A 15,988-nucleotide genomic window follows, 5' to 3' on the forward strand; every position below is an offset into this window, starting at 1 on the left:
GACTGCTCCCATTTGTGTTTTTATTTCTTTTTATTTCTTTTTATCTATTTATTTTTTTACAGCTCAGCGATTTTATATAATAAAACCTATTCAGGCGAGGCGGACTTAGACAGCAGGACAAAAAGTATAAAAACCAACCCGATGGTGGCAGTAATGCAGCTACCTGAATGAATTCTTCACAACCTCGCCGTAGAAGAAAAACAGGGGTCGCTGTCTGGTATGCTAGCTTTCCTAGCAGTCTAAAGAAGCAGGAACAAATTGGTTTAGTGTGATAGTAGTACTTTTAGGGACGGTGGTTGGGCCCCCTCACTCTAAAATGACTTAGTGAAAAGCTTGTCTTTTTGGGTATCGGTCGAATATAATTGGGGACAGATATCCGGTAGGTCGACGTTTACATGCTAACGTTTTTTGCAAACTATCAAAACTGGTAAACTAACTCTATACAGACTGCTCCGCGAGGCCAGGTGATTTTGTGATGTTGTAATATTGTGGCTGAAAACTTAAGGTAAGTTGATGGAGTAGCGTAACTTAATAACAAGTGTAGCTTACTCCTACTTTACCAGATGTAACTAGACATTTGCATTGCTGTCCCTTCTCTGCTTTGTTCGGCTGGAGAAAGGCCAAGTACTTTGATTCACTAGCGGGTTCACAACGGATGAATCCCTCATGGTGTTCAAGTGACCAGATCACTGCTTTTTAGCCTCCTACCGACTGGATTTATGAGTTCTGTGAGATGTGCTTTACGTTTTATGTTCACTACATCTAGCTGCCCCCATAATACCACAGTGTGAAACAAAGAAAGTCCAACACACAAACTAGCCAATGAAAAGGACAGATTTGGTATTTGAACTACTTGATCTAATAATCTCAGTGTTTTTGCTGCTTAACTGACGTTTAAATCTATTTCAAATTCTAATTAATGCGTTATCTTCAAAAATTGACCGTTTTGGTTTAGAAAATGTTAGAAAATCTAACGTATTTTTATAAGTATTTTGATACGTTTCACATATCGTGTAGAAAACACTCACTGGTAGTGGCTGTGCTCAGTGTATTTTCTGGCAGATCCATTTCCCGGTTGAAACCAGACTCAAAAATGGGGTCCAATTTTTGTTGGTTTCCCTTCCATTATTTTGTTTTCTTCATTTAATGGAATTCTCGAGGAAAAGGAAGTAGGAATATAGCCAAAACTATACATAAAAGGCCATGTTTTATATGATAGAAACAGCAACTTATCTATCCTCTTATTTTTCAGTCCTTTTATGTAAAGTTATTGTTACAAAAATAAGTAATATGTTTTTGTTTTTCTCATTTCTGCCAGAGACACAAATTCCATGATAGTTGAAGAATCACTCTAATATTGTTTGTTTGAGTATTACACTTATCCTTCCCTGCTCTTTTCCTCTTGATTTTTCCTCAGGAGGTTAGTATGATGTGCATGAATGGGTTTAGCAAATACTGACAACCTCAGCCACTAGTGTATGAATGTGGAGGGAAAGGGTGTGAATGGGTAGGTGTGCCCTGCGGTGTAAAAGTGCTTTGAGTAGTCAGATGGTTAGAAAAGCGCCATACCAGTTCAAGTCCATTTATTATGTGTGTGTGTTTGTATTTCTTCACAGCAGACCATGATAGAACCAGAATTACTGACTGAGGTCCCGGCGGCGCTTAAGCGGCTGGCCAAGCAGGTGGTAAGGGGATTCTATGGAATTGAGCATGCATTGGCCCTTGATGTGCTGATCCGAAACCCCTGTGTACGAGAGGAGGACATGTTGGAGCTGCTAAAGTTTGATCGTAAACAGCTGCGCTCTGTACTCAACACCCTGAAGTCAGACAAATTTGTCAAGTGCCGTATGAGAGTGGAGACCGCTCCTGATGGCAAGACAACAAGGCACAACTACTACTTCATCAATTACAGGTACAGGTTACAGTCTGTATTTTATATAGATTTAATGATATCACTGTAGAGCTCTTCACGATGTGGTATACTAACAGTGCTTTACCACCCCGATTTCTTTAGGGTACTGGTAAATGTGGTGAAGTATAAATTGGATCATATGCGTCGGCGCATTGAGACGGATGAGCGGGACTCCACTAACCGTGCCTCCTTCAGATGCCCCTGCTGCCACTCCACCTTCACTGACCTAGAGGCCAACCAGCTGTTTGATCCTATGACTGGTAAATGTTGAGCAAATGTGTATGTGTGTATGTGCATATATTAGGACTGTCTCGCTTAGTTCAGGTGCATAAGTAGTACACTTAAAGTTTAAAAAACAACTCAGTGGACGCGTCAAAAATCCTCTGTAGCTTATCAAACACCTCCCCTTTTACTGTTCCCTTACATCCTTTTCAGCCCATAACAAGTTCCTTTTTCTGGAGTGAAGTTCAGGTCCTAATCCTCAACCTACCCAGTTCCTTATTTTCTTTCAAGATACAAGGTCTGCATCCAAACAGGAAGTCAGCTGCCCTTTAATTCAAGTCAGTACAGAGATCTAAAATGAAACATAGTAATGAATGCAAAATAGTGGGATTTTGAAATATAATAAAAATGGGAGATTTATGCTTAACTAGAGAAATTCCAATATTATTTGCAATTAAAAATTTTAATCAGTTGACAACCCACAAAATAACAACCACTGCTCCTTAATAACTCACATGACTTTATAAATCTCACAGACAGCTCAGTGGACAAGTCAAGTGTCATCTGCACCTTCTGTTGTTGAGCATTTACCTTTTTTACTGTTCCCTTAGTTCCTTTTCAGTCAATATTAAGTTTGTTTTTCCATGGTTAAGTTCATAACATAACCTTGAATCCACCTGAGGTCACTCACTTTATTTGAAAATAGAAGGAAACTCGTACCCAAAAAGGACCTCTTAGTTTTAGAAAATCAAAAATCCAACAAGAAGCAAAACAGGTTTGAATACATCCATCCATTTTCTATACCCCTTATTCCATTCCGGGTCGGGGGTGGGCTGGAGCCTATCCCAGCTGTCATTGGGCGAGAGGCAGGGTACACCCTGGACTGGTAGGTTTGAATACAAAATAATGGAATTTTAGGATTTTCTTTCCTTTGTTTCAGCCCTCAAAGAAACCCTGTGTCTGAAGACATGTAGACCCTATAAGATTAACACTGATATCTTTTACAATGCCTATGAAAAGTGTTTATCCCCTTGAATGTCTTACCTATTAATTGGTTCTATAAATCAATCATGGTCATCACCCCACACACACACACACACACACCCCCCCACACACACACACACACACACACACAAACTCATTAATGTTGAAGCTAAACCAGATTTCTTCAATGTCAAACAAAAATATGTAAGGTTAAATAAGTTACTGCGTGACTATTCAGACCTTTTAAATTGACTGACCTAATTCAACAGAGGTCCAGCCAATTGGTGCTGATAATCTCACAGTTGGAGAAACCAGGATCACCTGAGGGCAGTGAATGTGTCATAAGAGATTTTAGTATACAGACACCAGTGTCTGGAAGTTCCAGTAACTGGTTAATCAGTATTCCTAGCTACCATTACACCATGAGGACAAAAGAACACTCCCAAGCAAATCAAAGAGAAGGTTTTTGAAAAGTATAAGTCAGGGATGGATACACGACCAATTCCAAGGTGCTGAACATCCCCAAGAGTTCAGTTAAATCCATCATCAAGAAACGGAAAGAATGTGGCACATGTGTAAATCTGCCTAGATCAGGCCGTTCTCACAATCAGAGTGAGCGTGCAAGAAGGAGACTAGTGAGAGAGGCCACCAAGACACCTATGACTACTCTGAAGGAGTTCCAAGCTTCAGCAGCTGAGATGGGAGAGACTCTGCGGACAACAATTGTCGACCGGGGTCTTGACAAGTCAGAGCTTTATGGGAGAGTGGTAGAGAGAAAGACACTATTGAAGAAAACTCAGATTAAATCTCTGCTCCAGTTTGCCAAAAGGCACATGGAAGACTCCATGGTCAAGTAAAAAAAGAAAGCTCTTTGGTCTGATGAGACCAAAATGATGTTTCTTTTCCATCAGACAAGTTGCTATGTTTGGTGGACACCAAACATTGACATCACCACAAACATACCATCCCCACTGTGAAGCACAGTGGTGGCAGCATCATTCTGTGGGGATGCTTTTCGGCAGCCAGCCGTGGAAGGCTTGTAAAGGTACAGGGTAACATAAATGTGGAAGAAATATTGGAAATACTGGAGACAATCTTATTCTTGGGGCTTGGGATAACATTTATTTTCCTACAAGACAAGCCTTGGCATACAGCGAAAGCTACACAGAAATGGTTTTAAAGACAAGGTGAATGCTCTGGAGTGGCCGAGTCAAAGCACAGACCTCAATCTAACAGAGGATTTGTGGCTGAACTTGAAAAGGGCTGTTCAGTCCCAAAGAGAACTAGAGCAAAGCTAATGTAATTTTTAAATGGACAGCAAGTAAAAAAAAAAAAAAAAAGTTTTTCTGTTTTTTTTCACTGATAGGTTATTTCATTGACAATTTCACTGTTGGTATTTTTTCAAATTGATCTTTATTTACTCTTTTTAAATTTCTTTACAACTGTCAGGTACATTTCGCTGCACTTTCTGCCAAACTGAGGTGGAAGAAGATGAATCCGTCTGTCCTGATGCCAGGACACTGGTAGCACGCTTCAACGAGCAGATTGAACCCATCTATGCACTACTGCGTGAGACCGAAGATGTTAACTTGTCCCATGACCTGTTGGAGCCTGAGCCTGCCGAGATCCCTGCCCTCAAACACAGGTCAGCTTCTAAAAGATTTTAAAGAAATATTCTACTTTTCCCCCACAGTAAGCATCACATAAACTATAAAGTGTCAGGCAAAAAATGCAAGTTCTCTTCTGTGGACAGTAGCATCTAAAAAAATTAGAATACCATGAAAAAGTTCAATATTTTTTGTCACTCATTTCAGAAAGTGAAACCCATGTATTATATTTGTATGATTGTGTAGCCTACTGACCAGACTGAGAGACCATTTAAAGGCTCAGGAACCTTTGCAAGTGTTTGGAGTTTATTAGCTGATTAGGGTGTGACACCATGACTTTCCAATATTGAACTTTTTCACAATATTCAAATTTTTTGAGACACTGGATTTTGGGTTTTAATTATCTGTAAGCCATAATCATCAACATTTCAAGAAATAAAGGCTTGAAATATTTCACTCTGTGTGTAATGAACCTATATAATATACGAGTTTCACTTTCTGAAATGAGTGACAAAAAATATTGAACTTTTTCATTATACTCTAATTTTTTGAGATGTACCTGTAGATCTAGTGGCACAAGATCTCACATGATTAGAGAGTCACAACATTTCTGATTGACTGTGTTGCAATATCAGTATGCAACTTGGATGCAGAGCAGCTGTTCCCATGACGAAGTCCAATACTGAACTGGAATTTGTGAATAAATATGCCGTTGACTCTTCTAAATCCTCGATGTGTCAGCTAGTAAATAAAGAGAGCACAGCTGACCTGTCCCCAATTCAGATAACCGTTTTACCCACACCCGCTCAGGCTGCACGTGATCTATGGATCGAAATGATGTCGACATGTTGTTGTCGGACACACGTGCCATAGCTGTTCACTGTGTGTAACGTCAATCATAAATTTAACGTAGGTAAAGTAACAGCCCGCACCAATGTGTATGTTTTAATGAGATGATAATGTGACTTATGACAATGTGTTTACCAACCAGTGAATAAAACAGGCAGCGGGAGAAGGCTGTGATGAAGGGCAGAGCAGTGACACTTGAATACAAACATCCTGCATCTTTGTGTTGAGATGAAGATGTGTTGTTTCTAAATTGTTAAGCGAGTAACTGCTGTGAAAGTCAGAAAATAACAGGCTTTCCTGCATTACTGCTGTGATTTTGTCCCTGAATTGACCAGCACTGCAAGCTCTATTGCCTGTGCATCTCTCTCTTCTCCCAGATTTACTCTGCATGTGGATCATGATCAGACTTACAAAAAAAGCCGCGTTTCCACCAGGGGGTCCGGTTTGATTCAGTTCGGTTTGGTATGGTTTGGTACACTAAACCCTCAAATAGTTTGCGTTTCCACAGACACCCGTGCTCTCAGTTGGGTGGGCGGGGCTGTAAAAGCATGCATGTAAAGTCACGGACAGTGCGAGTCAGCTGTTGCAGCCGCAGTGTTATAGAAAGGATGAGTGACAGAAATCGGTAGGGAACAAGCAGTAAACAGCTTTATTTCAGCTGAAAGAGCTTTTAAGAAAATAACTACATCTTAATGATGTTAACCGCTGTCAGTACAGATCCTCAGCTGATGGAATACGTGTACAGAGACAGTTTGAGTCGTAACGCTACGTTGATATGTGAATATATCTAGTCTAGAACAGTTTATACGACAAAATATGAAAGTTTAGAGCTGTACTGTGAGAATTCGCTGCATTGAAAATAAAGTAAAAGTTCAGCTGGTGTTAAAATCAAGCTAGATTAAGTCAGAAATCTGGGGTGCGCTGTTCTCGTTGTAAAATAGTCTGCAGCCTGAAGTTTTACCCATTCAGCAACCACAGAGCGATGTTTTCACAGGTTATCTAACATAAGAAGTACATTAATAACTAGTCACAGATGAGAATGAACTGTTCAGAGGCTTCATATTCACAAAACTTCTGCATTTATTTAGTTTTTCATCCATCATGGATGGATCAGGCTGATGTGAGCCTTCAGGTTCTGCTTTGTGTATTTAAACTCATCCAGTGAACGTCAGGAAACTTGATTTGTGGCCAGATATCAATATCCATAGACTAGGAAACAGTCTGGATCTCCGTCGAGTCCAGATATTTTCCATTTAGGCAGATATTAGTCCATTTTTCTCCCATTTTCACCTGCTTCTCACAGCGCAGACTTCCTTGTTTGAAGCCTGGAGGCGAGCAGCTGAGTCGCGTGCTGACGTGACGTCAGTGCAGCCCCCATTGTTGTGTGTGTAGCTCCACCTTTTTGGTATGGTTAGGTAAGATTGGCACCCCTACGGAAGGGTGCCGAAAAGTGGGACGGTACGGGTTGGTTTTTTGGGACCCCTTTATATGGAAACACCAAAAAAAGCGTGCCATACCGCACCGAACTGAGCCGGACCGCTCGGTGGAAACAACCTAAAAGCCTCCTGAAAGCATGCCCAAATCCCAACAGGAACCAGCTTCATCTAAATTTAAAAAAAGGCTTTTTATGGTGCTAAATGACTTTTACCTGTTGTAACTTTTGCATACATCGTTCATTGTTTTTCTACAGTTTCTGGCAAGACAACAGTGTCACACTGATCACACCCACATGCAAACATCAAATCATAGCACCCTCTACTGCAAACAGGAAGTGACTGTTCTGGATCATTTGTTTATTCCTCTTACCGTGCTAAATCTATCAAGCTCAGATTTTTCAACTGAAGTCCACGATAATTTTCTGCAGCACTGACATGTTTCAGTAATGACATCTCATCGGCGATGGCGAGCATTTCAATAATTTGCCAGTTTCACAGAAAGTTGCCTTAACTTTCATATCGTTCAGATTTCACATATTTGAATAAAATCTGCCCCTCTACACATTCAGAGGTTAATTTTTTTTTTTTTTTTGCTGTAGCGCCCCCTATTGGAAATAGGACGTGACACACTTAATCCATATCTTTATTCCTGTTACTGAGCTGAACTCATCCAGCTGTAGTGTATTTCACTACAACACTGACATGTCTATTAAAGGACCCCTCACTGGCAGTGCTGACTAAGTGAAGTTGGTGTAACTCTGATATGAAACACCTCAACATACACCTGAGTGCCGAGACCCTTCAGTGCTGCAGAAGCCCTAGATGTAATTGAAATTGTAGCACTGAGTAGTGAAGTGAGGATGTGACACACTACAGAAATATGCTTCGATATTGATTTGAAGTGCTGTTTAAATGAACAATTTGAGTCATGACTAGATCATAGACTGTAGAAAGAATTGGACAAACCCCGAGTGACGTCAGTTGTCTGCTTACAATGGACGGGCTCAAACAGCTCTTGAAGCCTATCCACAGCCTATCCATATTGAAATCGCGGTCTCAACCAAACTTTGGATCAACCTAACGGCCCGCCCACTAAGGTCGACTTCCTGTCAGCTAGCTAGCTAGCATTCTGGTTGACAGAAACATAGCTTCAGCCTGTTGCGCTATCTGTCAATCAAATGAGACGCCCTAAACAGTCCACAGTGAGGTTTTTCCTAAATATAATCTAAACCATTGTGGCGTAAAAAAAAATCACCCCCCCATACAGTGGGAGCACATGAAGATACTAGCTAATGAGACATGTTTGGGTTTTTGAACCCGGCTGTAAACCAGTTTATTTCTAGTGTAAAAAATGGCTTTTTTTAACAGGTGTGCAGACGGGACTTCCAGTGTTCCTGCAGCCAGCCTAAAGTGGACACTCGCTGTATTGCAATGTTTTGCACTTCCGCATTAGCTTCATTTTTCAGGACCGGAGGTTGCCGCTTGGGCTAGACTAGACAAACTGCATATGAGCGCATAATCATCACAAGAACATAAGTAGTTAAAAGATTTTTAAATTGATCTACATAGCTTTGCATTTTGCTACTTTATCTGAATAAAAGACACATTTTCCTGTTATGTATTCTGTCATCTAACTGAAAAAAAAAAACGTATCTCAGTCAATCACATTCTCTGGAACCCAGTTGTGTCTCGTCCTATCTTGACTCATCTCATGAGCCAAGTGTCTTGTCACAGCCCTACAATTTAACATTTCAATAAGCTGTGTCTTTTTCCTTTAGAAACCACAGTGATTAAACTTTTTCCTGAATGTATAAAATTCTTAAATTGTTTCACTCTTACGTTTTGCTTTTCTTAGATATGGGTAGGGGGGCCTTAAGGAAAAAAGGTTGGGAACCACTGCTGTAGAGGATAATTAAACTAACTGTAATTCTGCTTTTTCCCCAGTCGAGAACGTTCGGCAGCATCAGGACTAAACTCTGCAAGTGGGCAACACCGTGAAGCCTGGTCAAACAAAGGCTCATCCTACGCTGACCTCTACACTCAGAATGTTGTCATTAGCATGGAGGAGCAGGAAGAGCAACAGAAGCAGGCTAATGAAGGCAAGGCACCCAAAGAAAGGCCTGTGTGGTTGACCCAGAGCACTGTGCAGGGTGCTTACAGTGAGCCTGACCCCCTTAAGAACCGTAAGTACAAGTTTTTTAAAACACCTGGTCATTAAGTAATAATCAAGCAATATGTTTAACTCTGCATTCTTTAGATGCAAATCTTTTTTGATTGTAGAAAGTAAAACATTGATGACAGCACTTAAGAAAGGAAAATGCAAGGCACACAAAGCCATTTAAATTAGTCGTATCAACATTACAAAGATAGAAACAAGTCAACTTTTGTATCCCAGCAACATTAGCCTTATTACCGGCGCTCTGAAACAGAAGTTTTTAAAGTTTTAGCAAAGTTCTCTAATGTAAGGCCAGCATTGGTCATTAATAGACACAAAAAACATTTATGTGGGGGTCTCAACAGTGGTTTCTGGCATCTAAGAGACTCCTCCCTTTGTGCCAGCCTGCCCTGCTTCCTAGGTCAAGGTAGTTTTTAAAGGGTGTTAGATAGATAGTGTTAGATTTGTTTTCCAGAGGAGGCGTAGTTCTTCAGGACTGTCTTGTTGCTGTTGTGTCACGGCCCTACCTGAGACGGATTTTACATTATGTGGCTATAGGGGTTTAAGGTTGGCTGGCCTTAAAGGAAGGGGTCATATTCTGGATTTTAACCCACCCACCGATGAGGTTAAAAAACAAAAACAAAAAAAAAGCTCTGAAGATACTGCTAAATCTTTGCCGTGCCTCAATGTTTCAACTGATGTCTATGTAAATCTAAAATAGTCAAGTTAAGATCACCTGATTTTATGTCCTATTTAGAAGCTACAACAACTATCTGTGCTGTCGTAGTCGGTAGGTAGCAGCAAATTCAGAGTTACTACTGCAGTTAGTGTGGCCACCACAAGGTGGTAGCATCCACCAGAAGCTGCATTAACTACACATTCTCTCTTTCTTTGATGGAATTCTTTAACAGTGGTTGAAAAAATTTGAAGGCTGTCTGTCATTTTAACAGATTTACTTTGAGCATTTATCATTAAAATCAGTTCAGCTCATTATGCAAGAAAATGCAGCAAAAATGTTGAGTATATTGATTACACGATGTATGATACACTAAATGTTTGCATCATTGTGTTCAGGACAGGCTGGTCATAGAACCCTCACTAGCACCATCTCACTCCTATTCTACCAAGCACACACATATATAGGCAAGTGTGCTGTGAACAGGAGTAGAGACTGACAGGCATTAAACCATCATACTTAACTTTTGTGCACATACAGTTTTAGGGCCCAAGCCTTGAGGGTGCAGACCGTGTATATGATCACTCTTATTGTGTTTGACAGGTGGAGACTTGCTACACAAAACCCAGGATGGAGATGCTGGTCATGGGGTTGGTCAGGCGGATGAAAATGAGGAAGTGATGAGGGCTCTTCTTATCCATGAGAAGAGGGGCGTGGCAGCAGCTGGCGGAGGTGGAACAAGCGTTGCAACCAGGGGACTCACCTCAGCCACTGCGAATGCCAGTGACTCTGACAGTGACACCAGTGAGTCAGATGATGGTTCTCCCGCAGTGCCTCCCACCACCACAGCTGCTTATCATCAGGCTGACAAGGAGGAGGAAGACGACGATAGTGATTTTGAAGAGGTGGGGGATGAGCCCATGGTAACAGTAGGGGGTCAGCCATTCTCATACCGAGAGGTCAGCCAGAGGCCAGAGCTAGTGGAGCAAATGTCTGCACAGGAGAAGGAGGCCTACATTGAAATGGGACGAAACCTCTTTCAGGATATGTACTTCTGAACTTATTTACGTACACAAAGTAATAAGATTAGTATGTTGGCTGTGACTTACCAAAAGCACACCACTGCTTTCTCACTCTGTCATCGGTAACATCTGAGGAAATATGTGTGCACTGTACAACAACAAAACCTGCTGCTTCAGAGGTATTAACAGTGTACATGCTTTTTCTTTTTCAATCCAAGGACATTCTTTGAAAGTGTTCAGTAGCTCACAACTTTTATAATCTTGTCAGTATTTTTCCCCTCGTCAACAGACCAAAGGTAGACGGCAGGCTTAACTTTGATAGTTTCTTCTTTTGGTCAGTTTATTTGTATTTCAGCTCTAACAGGCCTTCTGGACTATTTGGAGCAACTGTTCTTGAGGTGTGAGGTGCTGCCCCTGAGGGCATGAGAAAATAAATAAAACCTGTGAACAAATGGTTAGCTAACTCCTGTGATGTCTTGGGGGAAATCAGTAATTTTTCATAGTTAAGGAGAGAAAGGAGGTAATATTAAAAGAATGCGTGATCGGACATGTTCATCTTGTTGGATAGATATTTTTATCTCTCAAATGTTTGTTGTACTAAAAAACTCACTAGATATCTGCATTTTGAGTAAATTTAAGCTTATAAACTCACCAGGAGGCCGCCATGTTTTGGTCCGCGCTGGTGACGTTACATTTCTGCAGCGTTTTTCTATGAGCGCTTCTCTCCATTCCTATGCAGCAACCGCTGTTTCAGACGATTTTGCTGCCATAAAAGCTTTCATACCAGACACGAGTTTGCTGTCTGTTGTTTTTGTCTCCCTGCTGTCAAAGCTCAGTCATTCCACCTAAGTTTTACCTCAGTAAAGCTCCCTACAAGTGACTGGATTCAGTGTATAGAAGACGCGTGCTGGGAACATTTCAAAATGAAAGAGTAACTTACTAACGAAGGGAGTTTCTCCAACGAAATGCTAAAGTAGACTTTTACTTTGAAAAGTGTAAACCGGAAGTGCTTTCGTACTGTGTTTACCTTTACTGGGAAATAGAAAGCTTCATAAAGAGTAGAAGTTTGGGGAACAACTTTATTAAACAGACATACTTTAGCTTGTGGCCTTCATCTGGTTCATCAAGAGATAGATTTCAAACATATTCTGCAGATGTGGACATAAATGTTTGCTACAATAAGATAAATATGAATCTGTATTTATCATTTTCCTGATGGACAGACAACTGCACATGGTGCAAATAAAAATAGAAGAGACCTCAAATTTTAAAATTCTCTGTGCGTGAGATGTGCTGCGTTTCTGAGATGCAGCCCTAACACTGGCTGCCAGTCTGAAACAGCGGATGTCACACCGCCAAGCACGGACCAAAACATGGCGGCCTCTGGTTGAGTTTATAAACTTGAATTTACTCAAAATGCAGATATCTAATGAGTTTTTTTAGGTCAATATACATAAAAGGGATAAAAACTTATCTAAACAAGATGAACTTGTCTCATCATTCAGGGTTCCTTTTAAGAAAGCAAACAAATGCTTAATGGCGTAAGAACAACTTTTGCTACCTCCTGGGTGGAATTTCTTTTTGGGCAATTCACAGAATGCACTTCAGCCCCTAATGGCTCTATGAAGTGAACACCAGTTTCTCCTGCCATCCACCCTGTTTTAGAGTCCAATTCTGTCAATTTATGCAGTAAAGACTGTCAAATGGGAAGACATGCTGTGAATGTGCTTTTCAGTGATAAAAAATGAGTAGAGGACTACGAGTCTCAAAGGGACAAGTCGTCTAGTCTTCTTTGAGAAGTAAAGGTGAAGATTTTAAAGCTATCTAAAGGGCTAGAATGGCAACTGTTGATTGGAATAAAATTTAAGGTCTTGTTTTTTGATCTGAAAGTAGCGTCTTAAACTTTTTTTCTGGTAAATATTTAGCATGATTTCCAAGGGTCGATTGTTATTTGATTGCAGTCACACATGCTATTATTAGCAATCTGTAATTGAGAGAAATAATGCAGTAACACATTTGGTATTGGTATGGCAGAAGTTATTAGTAAAGCTTAAGTTCTTAACTAGTGTTGACTCAGAACGTCTCACAGAGGGATCAGGTTTAGACCATGTTCTGAGTTTTATTATTTAATAAGAACCAACATTAATCACTATTAATGCAGCACTGAGTATTTATCAAAGTTACAGTGTCAAGGAAAACTTATTTTTGCCAGACAGAGACCTTCAGCGGGACCAGACTCGTGTTGAACAGCCATCTGCCAAAGCTGTGTTTGCTATACTGTATTGCATATTGACATAAACAATTGTGTGGCATCTGAGCCCCACTTAGGGTGCACCAAAGATCCAAGGAGGGGTTGGTTGAGGCTCGATCTACTCTGAGTTTGTCAAAATTGGACCTTCCTGTGTTAACAAAAACGGAAAAATGCCGTAAAAATTGAAATAATATGGAAGGTTTCAGGGTTTATAACCATTTCTCCAATGTGTGTAGTTTGAGCAATGGAATTGATTTAACCAAATATGTTGAACCCCGATCCCAAAATGTCAGGGGCAGTATAAAATGTCAAAAACAGAATGAAATTATTTGAAAAACATTCCTATCAAATCCATATTTGATTCACATCAGAGCATGAACACCATATCAGATGTTGAAAAGTGAGACATTTTACCATTTCATGAAAATTATGAGCTCAGTTTGAATTTGATGGAAGCAACACATCTCAAAAAAGTAGGGATGAGGCAACACATGCCGTAAAAATAAGTGATACTAATTAAAAACAGCTGAAGGAGCATTTTGCAACTGATGAGCTTAATTGGCAACAGGTCAGTAACAAGACTGGGTATAAAAGGAGCATTTTAGATAGGCAGAGTCTCACAAGTAAATATGGGAAGAGCTTTACAAATCTGCAAAAAACTGCATCCAAAAATTGTGGAAAATGTTCTTCAGGGTAAAAATCATGAAGACTGAATAAATCATCTACAGTACATTCTATCAAAAGATTCAGCGAATCTGGGGAAATCTGTGTAGGGGTCAGTGCTAAAGGTCAGGATTGGATGCTCGTAATCTTTGGGCCTCAGGTGGTATGGCTTTAAAGAAAACAGGTATGAGTCAGTACTGGAAATCACTGCGTGGACTCAGGAACACTCAGAAATCATCATCTGTCAACATCGTTGCTGTGTCATCCACAAATGCAAAATAAAGCCACATGTGAAAGTGATCCAGAAACGCTGCCGACTTCTCTGAGCCAAAGCTCATTTATCATGGACAGAGGTGAAATGGAAAACTGTTATGAGGTAAGATGAATCAATATTTGAAATTCTCTTTGGAAACCACACACGTCATTTCCTCCAGACTAAAGAGGAGAGGGAGCATCCAACTTGTTATCCTGGCACATTTATAAAGCCTGCGTCTCTGATGGGGTTGCATAAGTGTCTATTTGTACAGCTGGCACAACTCAGGTTTTAGGTTTCAGAGGTTTTAGAGCGACAAATGCTCCCATCCAATCTTTTCTTTCAGGGAGGGCCTTCTACTTCAACAAGAAAATGCTAAACCACATACCGCATCAGTCACAACAGCATGGCTTCACAATAGAAGAGTCCAGGTTCTAAACTGGCCTGCTAGAAGTCCAGACCTTTCACCAATAGAAAACATTTGCATTATTAAAAAAATGGCAAAGAAGACCCAGGATTGTTGAGCTGCTAAAATCTTACATCAGACAAGAATGGGAAAACATTTGTCTCTCAAAACTCCAGCAGCTGCTCTCCTCACCTCCCAGACATTTACAGACTGGCGTTGAAGGGGACTTTTTTATACAAAAATCACTTTTTCAGGCCTTTCTAACAAAAATATGGGCTCTGGGCCTGTCCACAATCCTAAGCCGGTCTCAGATTTTCCCCTCATGATGTCCTGTGGGGAGTAAGCCCCCCCAGTTTGGTTGGCCCTCCCCACTTCGAAGACAGTTCCACCCCGCACTACTGATCCTCCTCTCTGCTGCCAGCTGAGATGCTGGATAGCTCAGTGGGTTATCCTGCTGACTTTAATCTGGAAGATTGATGGTTCATACCCCCACCATGTCCCTAACTTTGGATAAAAGTGTCTAACATTGTAAGTGTCGCATCCATTTCCTGAGAGGGGTGTGGTCAGGGGCGGAGTCAGACAGCTCATTAACATCACGAGCCACAGTCACAGAAACAGCTCGTTCTGAGCAGGGCTGAAACAGAGGGGTTATTAGACATGCAAAAATCCAATACTGTGTTTTTTCAGTAACAAACTTCACAGGCATGTTTTGGGGACCTCTGAGAACAATATGAACGTATCTTTAAATGGTAAAACATGTCCCCTTTAACAGAGGAGGGGATGCTACACAGTGGTCAACATGGCCCTGTCCCTACTTTTTTTAGTTGTGTTGCTGCCATCAAATACAAAATGAGCTGATATTTCCCATGTCTCAGTTTAGACATCAGATGTGTTGTGTTTGTACTACTGTGAATAAAATCTGGGTTTGTGACACATGCAGACCTTTGCTTTCTGTTTTAATTTACGTTTTACACAGTGCCTTGACGTGACATGACTGCCTGTTTTTTGTAATGAGCAAGCGACACCGTTCATAGTTAAGCAGAACAAACATCAACCTTTTCCTCAGGCTTGTCAAAGGAGTGTTCCACATTTACCACAGATGAGCAACATCTGCTGCTCTGTAACGTTTTCATAACCTTTTCTTTAAAGAGAATGCTAATGGAAAAATCATTTCATGTGCTTTTTTTCTTTTTCTTTTCTTTTTTTTACATCCAAACTGACTTAGAAGCCATTACAGGGCAGACAATTTGCCCCCAATAATGATTACGTGCCTAAAATTAAAAACTGAAGAGTGCTGCTACAAGGAACGGCATCCTACAGAGGAACAGACTTTGACACAGCCGGTGTTACGACAGAGAAACTACTAACATGAAGAACCCAACAAAAACAACAGTTCAAGAGCTAGCTAGCAAAGCTGCTGAGCACAATACAGCCTCAGTAACTAAACAGTGTAAAGTAACACGGTACCATCTTTGGAGCAGTCTCAGTATTTCTTTCTGTGCTGTGATGTGGTGTTCTTCATAAACATCATTTGTCCCCACTAAACATTACG

The 15,988-nt window shown here is 40.7% G+C and overlaps 1 protein-coding gene across 6 annotated transcripts; it reads left to right on the plus strand.

The window, feature by feature from the left end:
• The first annotated feature begins 138 nt into the window (after positions 1-138).
• Positions 139-11,403, plus strand: gtf2e1 (general transcription factor IIE, polypeptide 1, alpha). 6 transcript variants are annotated; one of them, XM_041806263.1, is made up of 6 exons: positions 139-217; positions 1,617-1,912; positions 2,015-2,172; positions 4,568-4,763; positions 8,955-9,193; positions 10,445-11,403. In XM_041806263.1, exons 2-6 carry the CDS (start codon positions 1,623-1,625, stop codon positions 10,897-10,899), a joined length of 1,338 nt encoding a protein of 445 aa, XP_041662197.1. In that variant the 5' UTR covers positions 139-217; positions 1,617-1,622; the 3' UTR covers positions 10,900-11,403. The 6 variants fall into 6 exon arrangements, with proteins under 6 accessions (XP_041662197.1, XP_041662198.1, XP_041662196.1 ...); XM_041806264.1 differs by having other exon boundaries at positions 194-217; positions 1,620-1,912; XM_041806262.1 differs by lacking the exon at positions 139-217 and adding an exon at positions 224-505 and having other exon boundaries at positions 1,620-1,912.
• Positions 11,404-15,988: the final 4,585 nt, after the last annotated feature.

This window comes from Cheilinus undulatus, linkage group 15 (genome assembly GCF_018320785.1).
Source record: "Cheilinus undulatus linkage group 15, ASM1832078v1, whole genome shotgun sequence".
Lineage (NCBI taxonomy): Eukaryota > Metazoa > Chordata > Actinopteri > Labriformes > Labridae > Cheilinus > Cheilinus undulatus.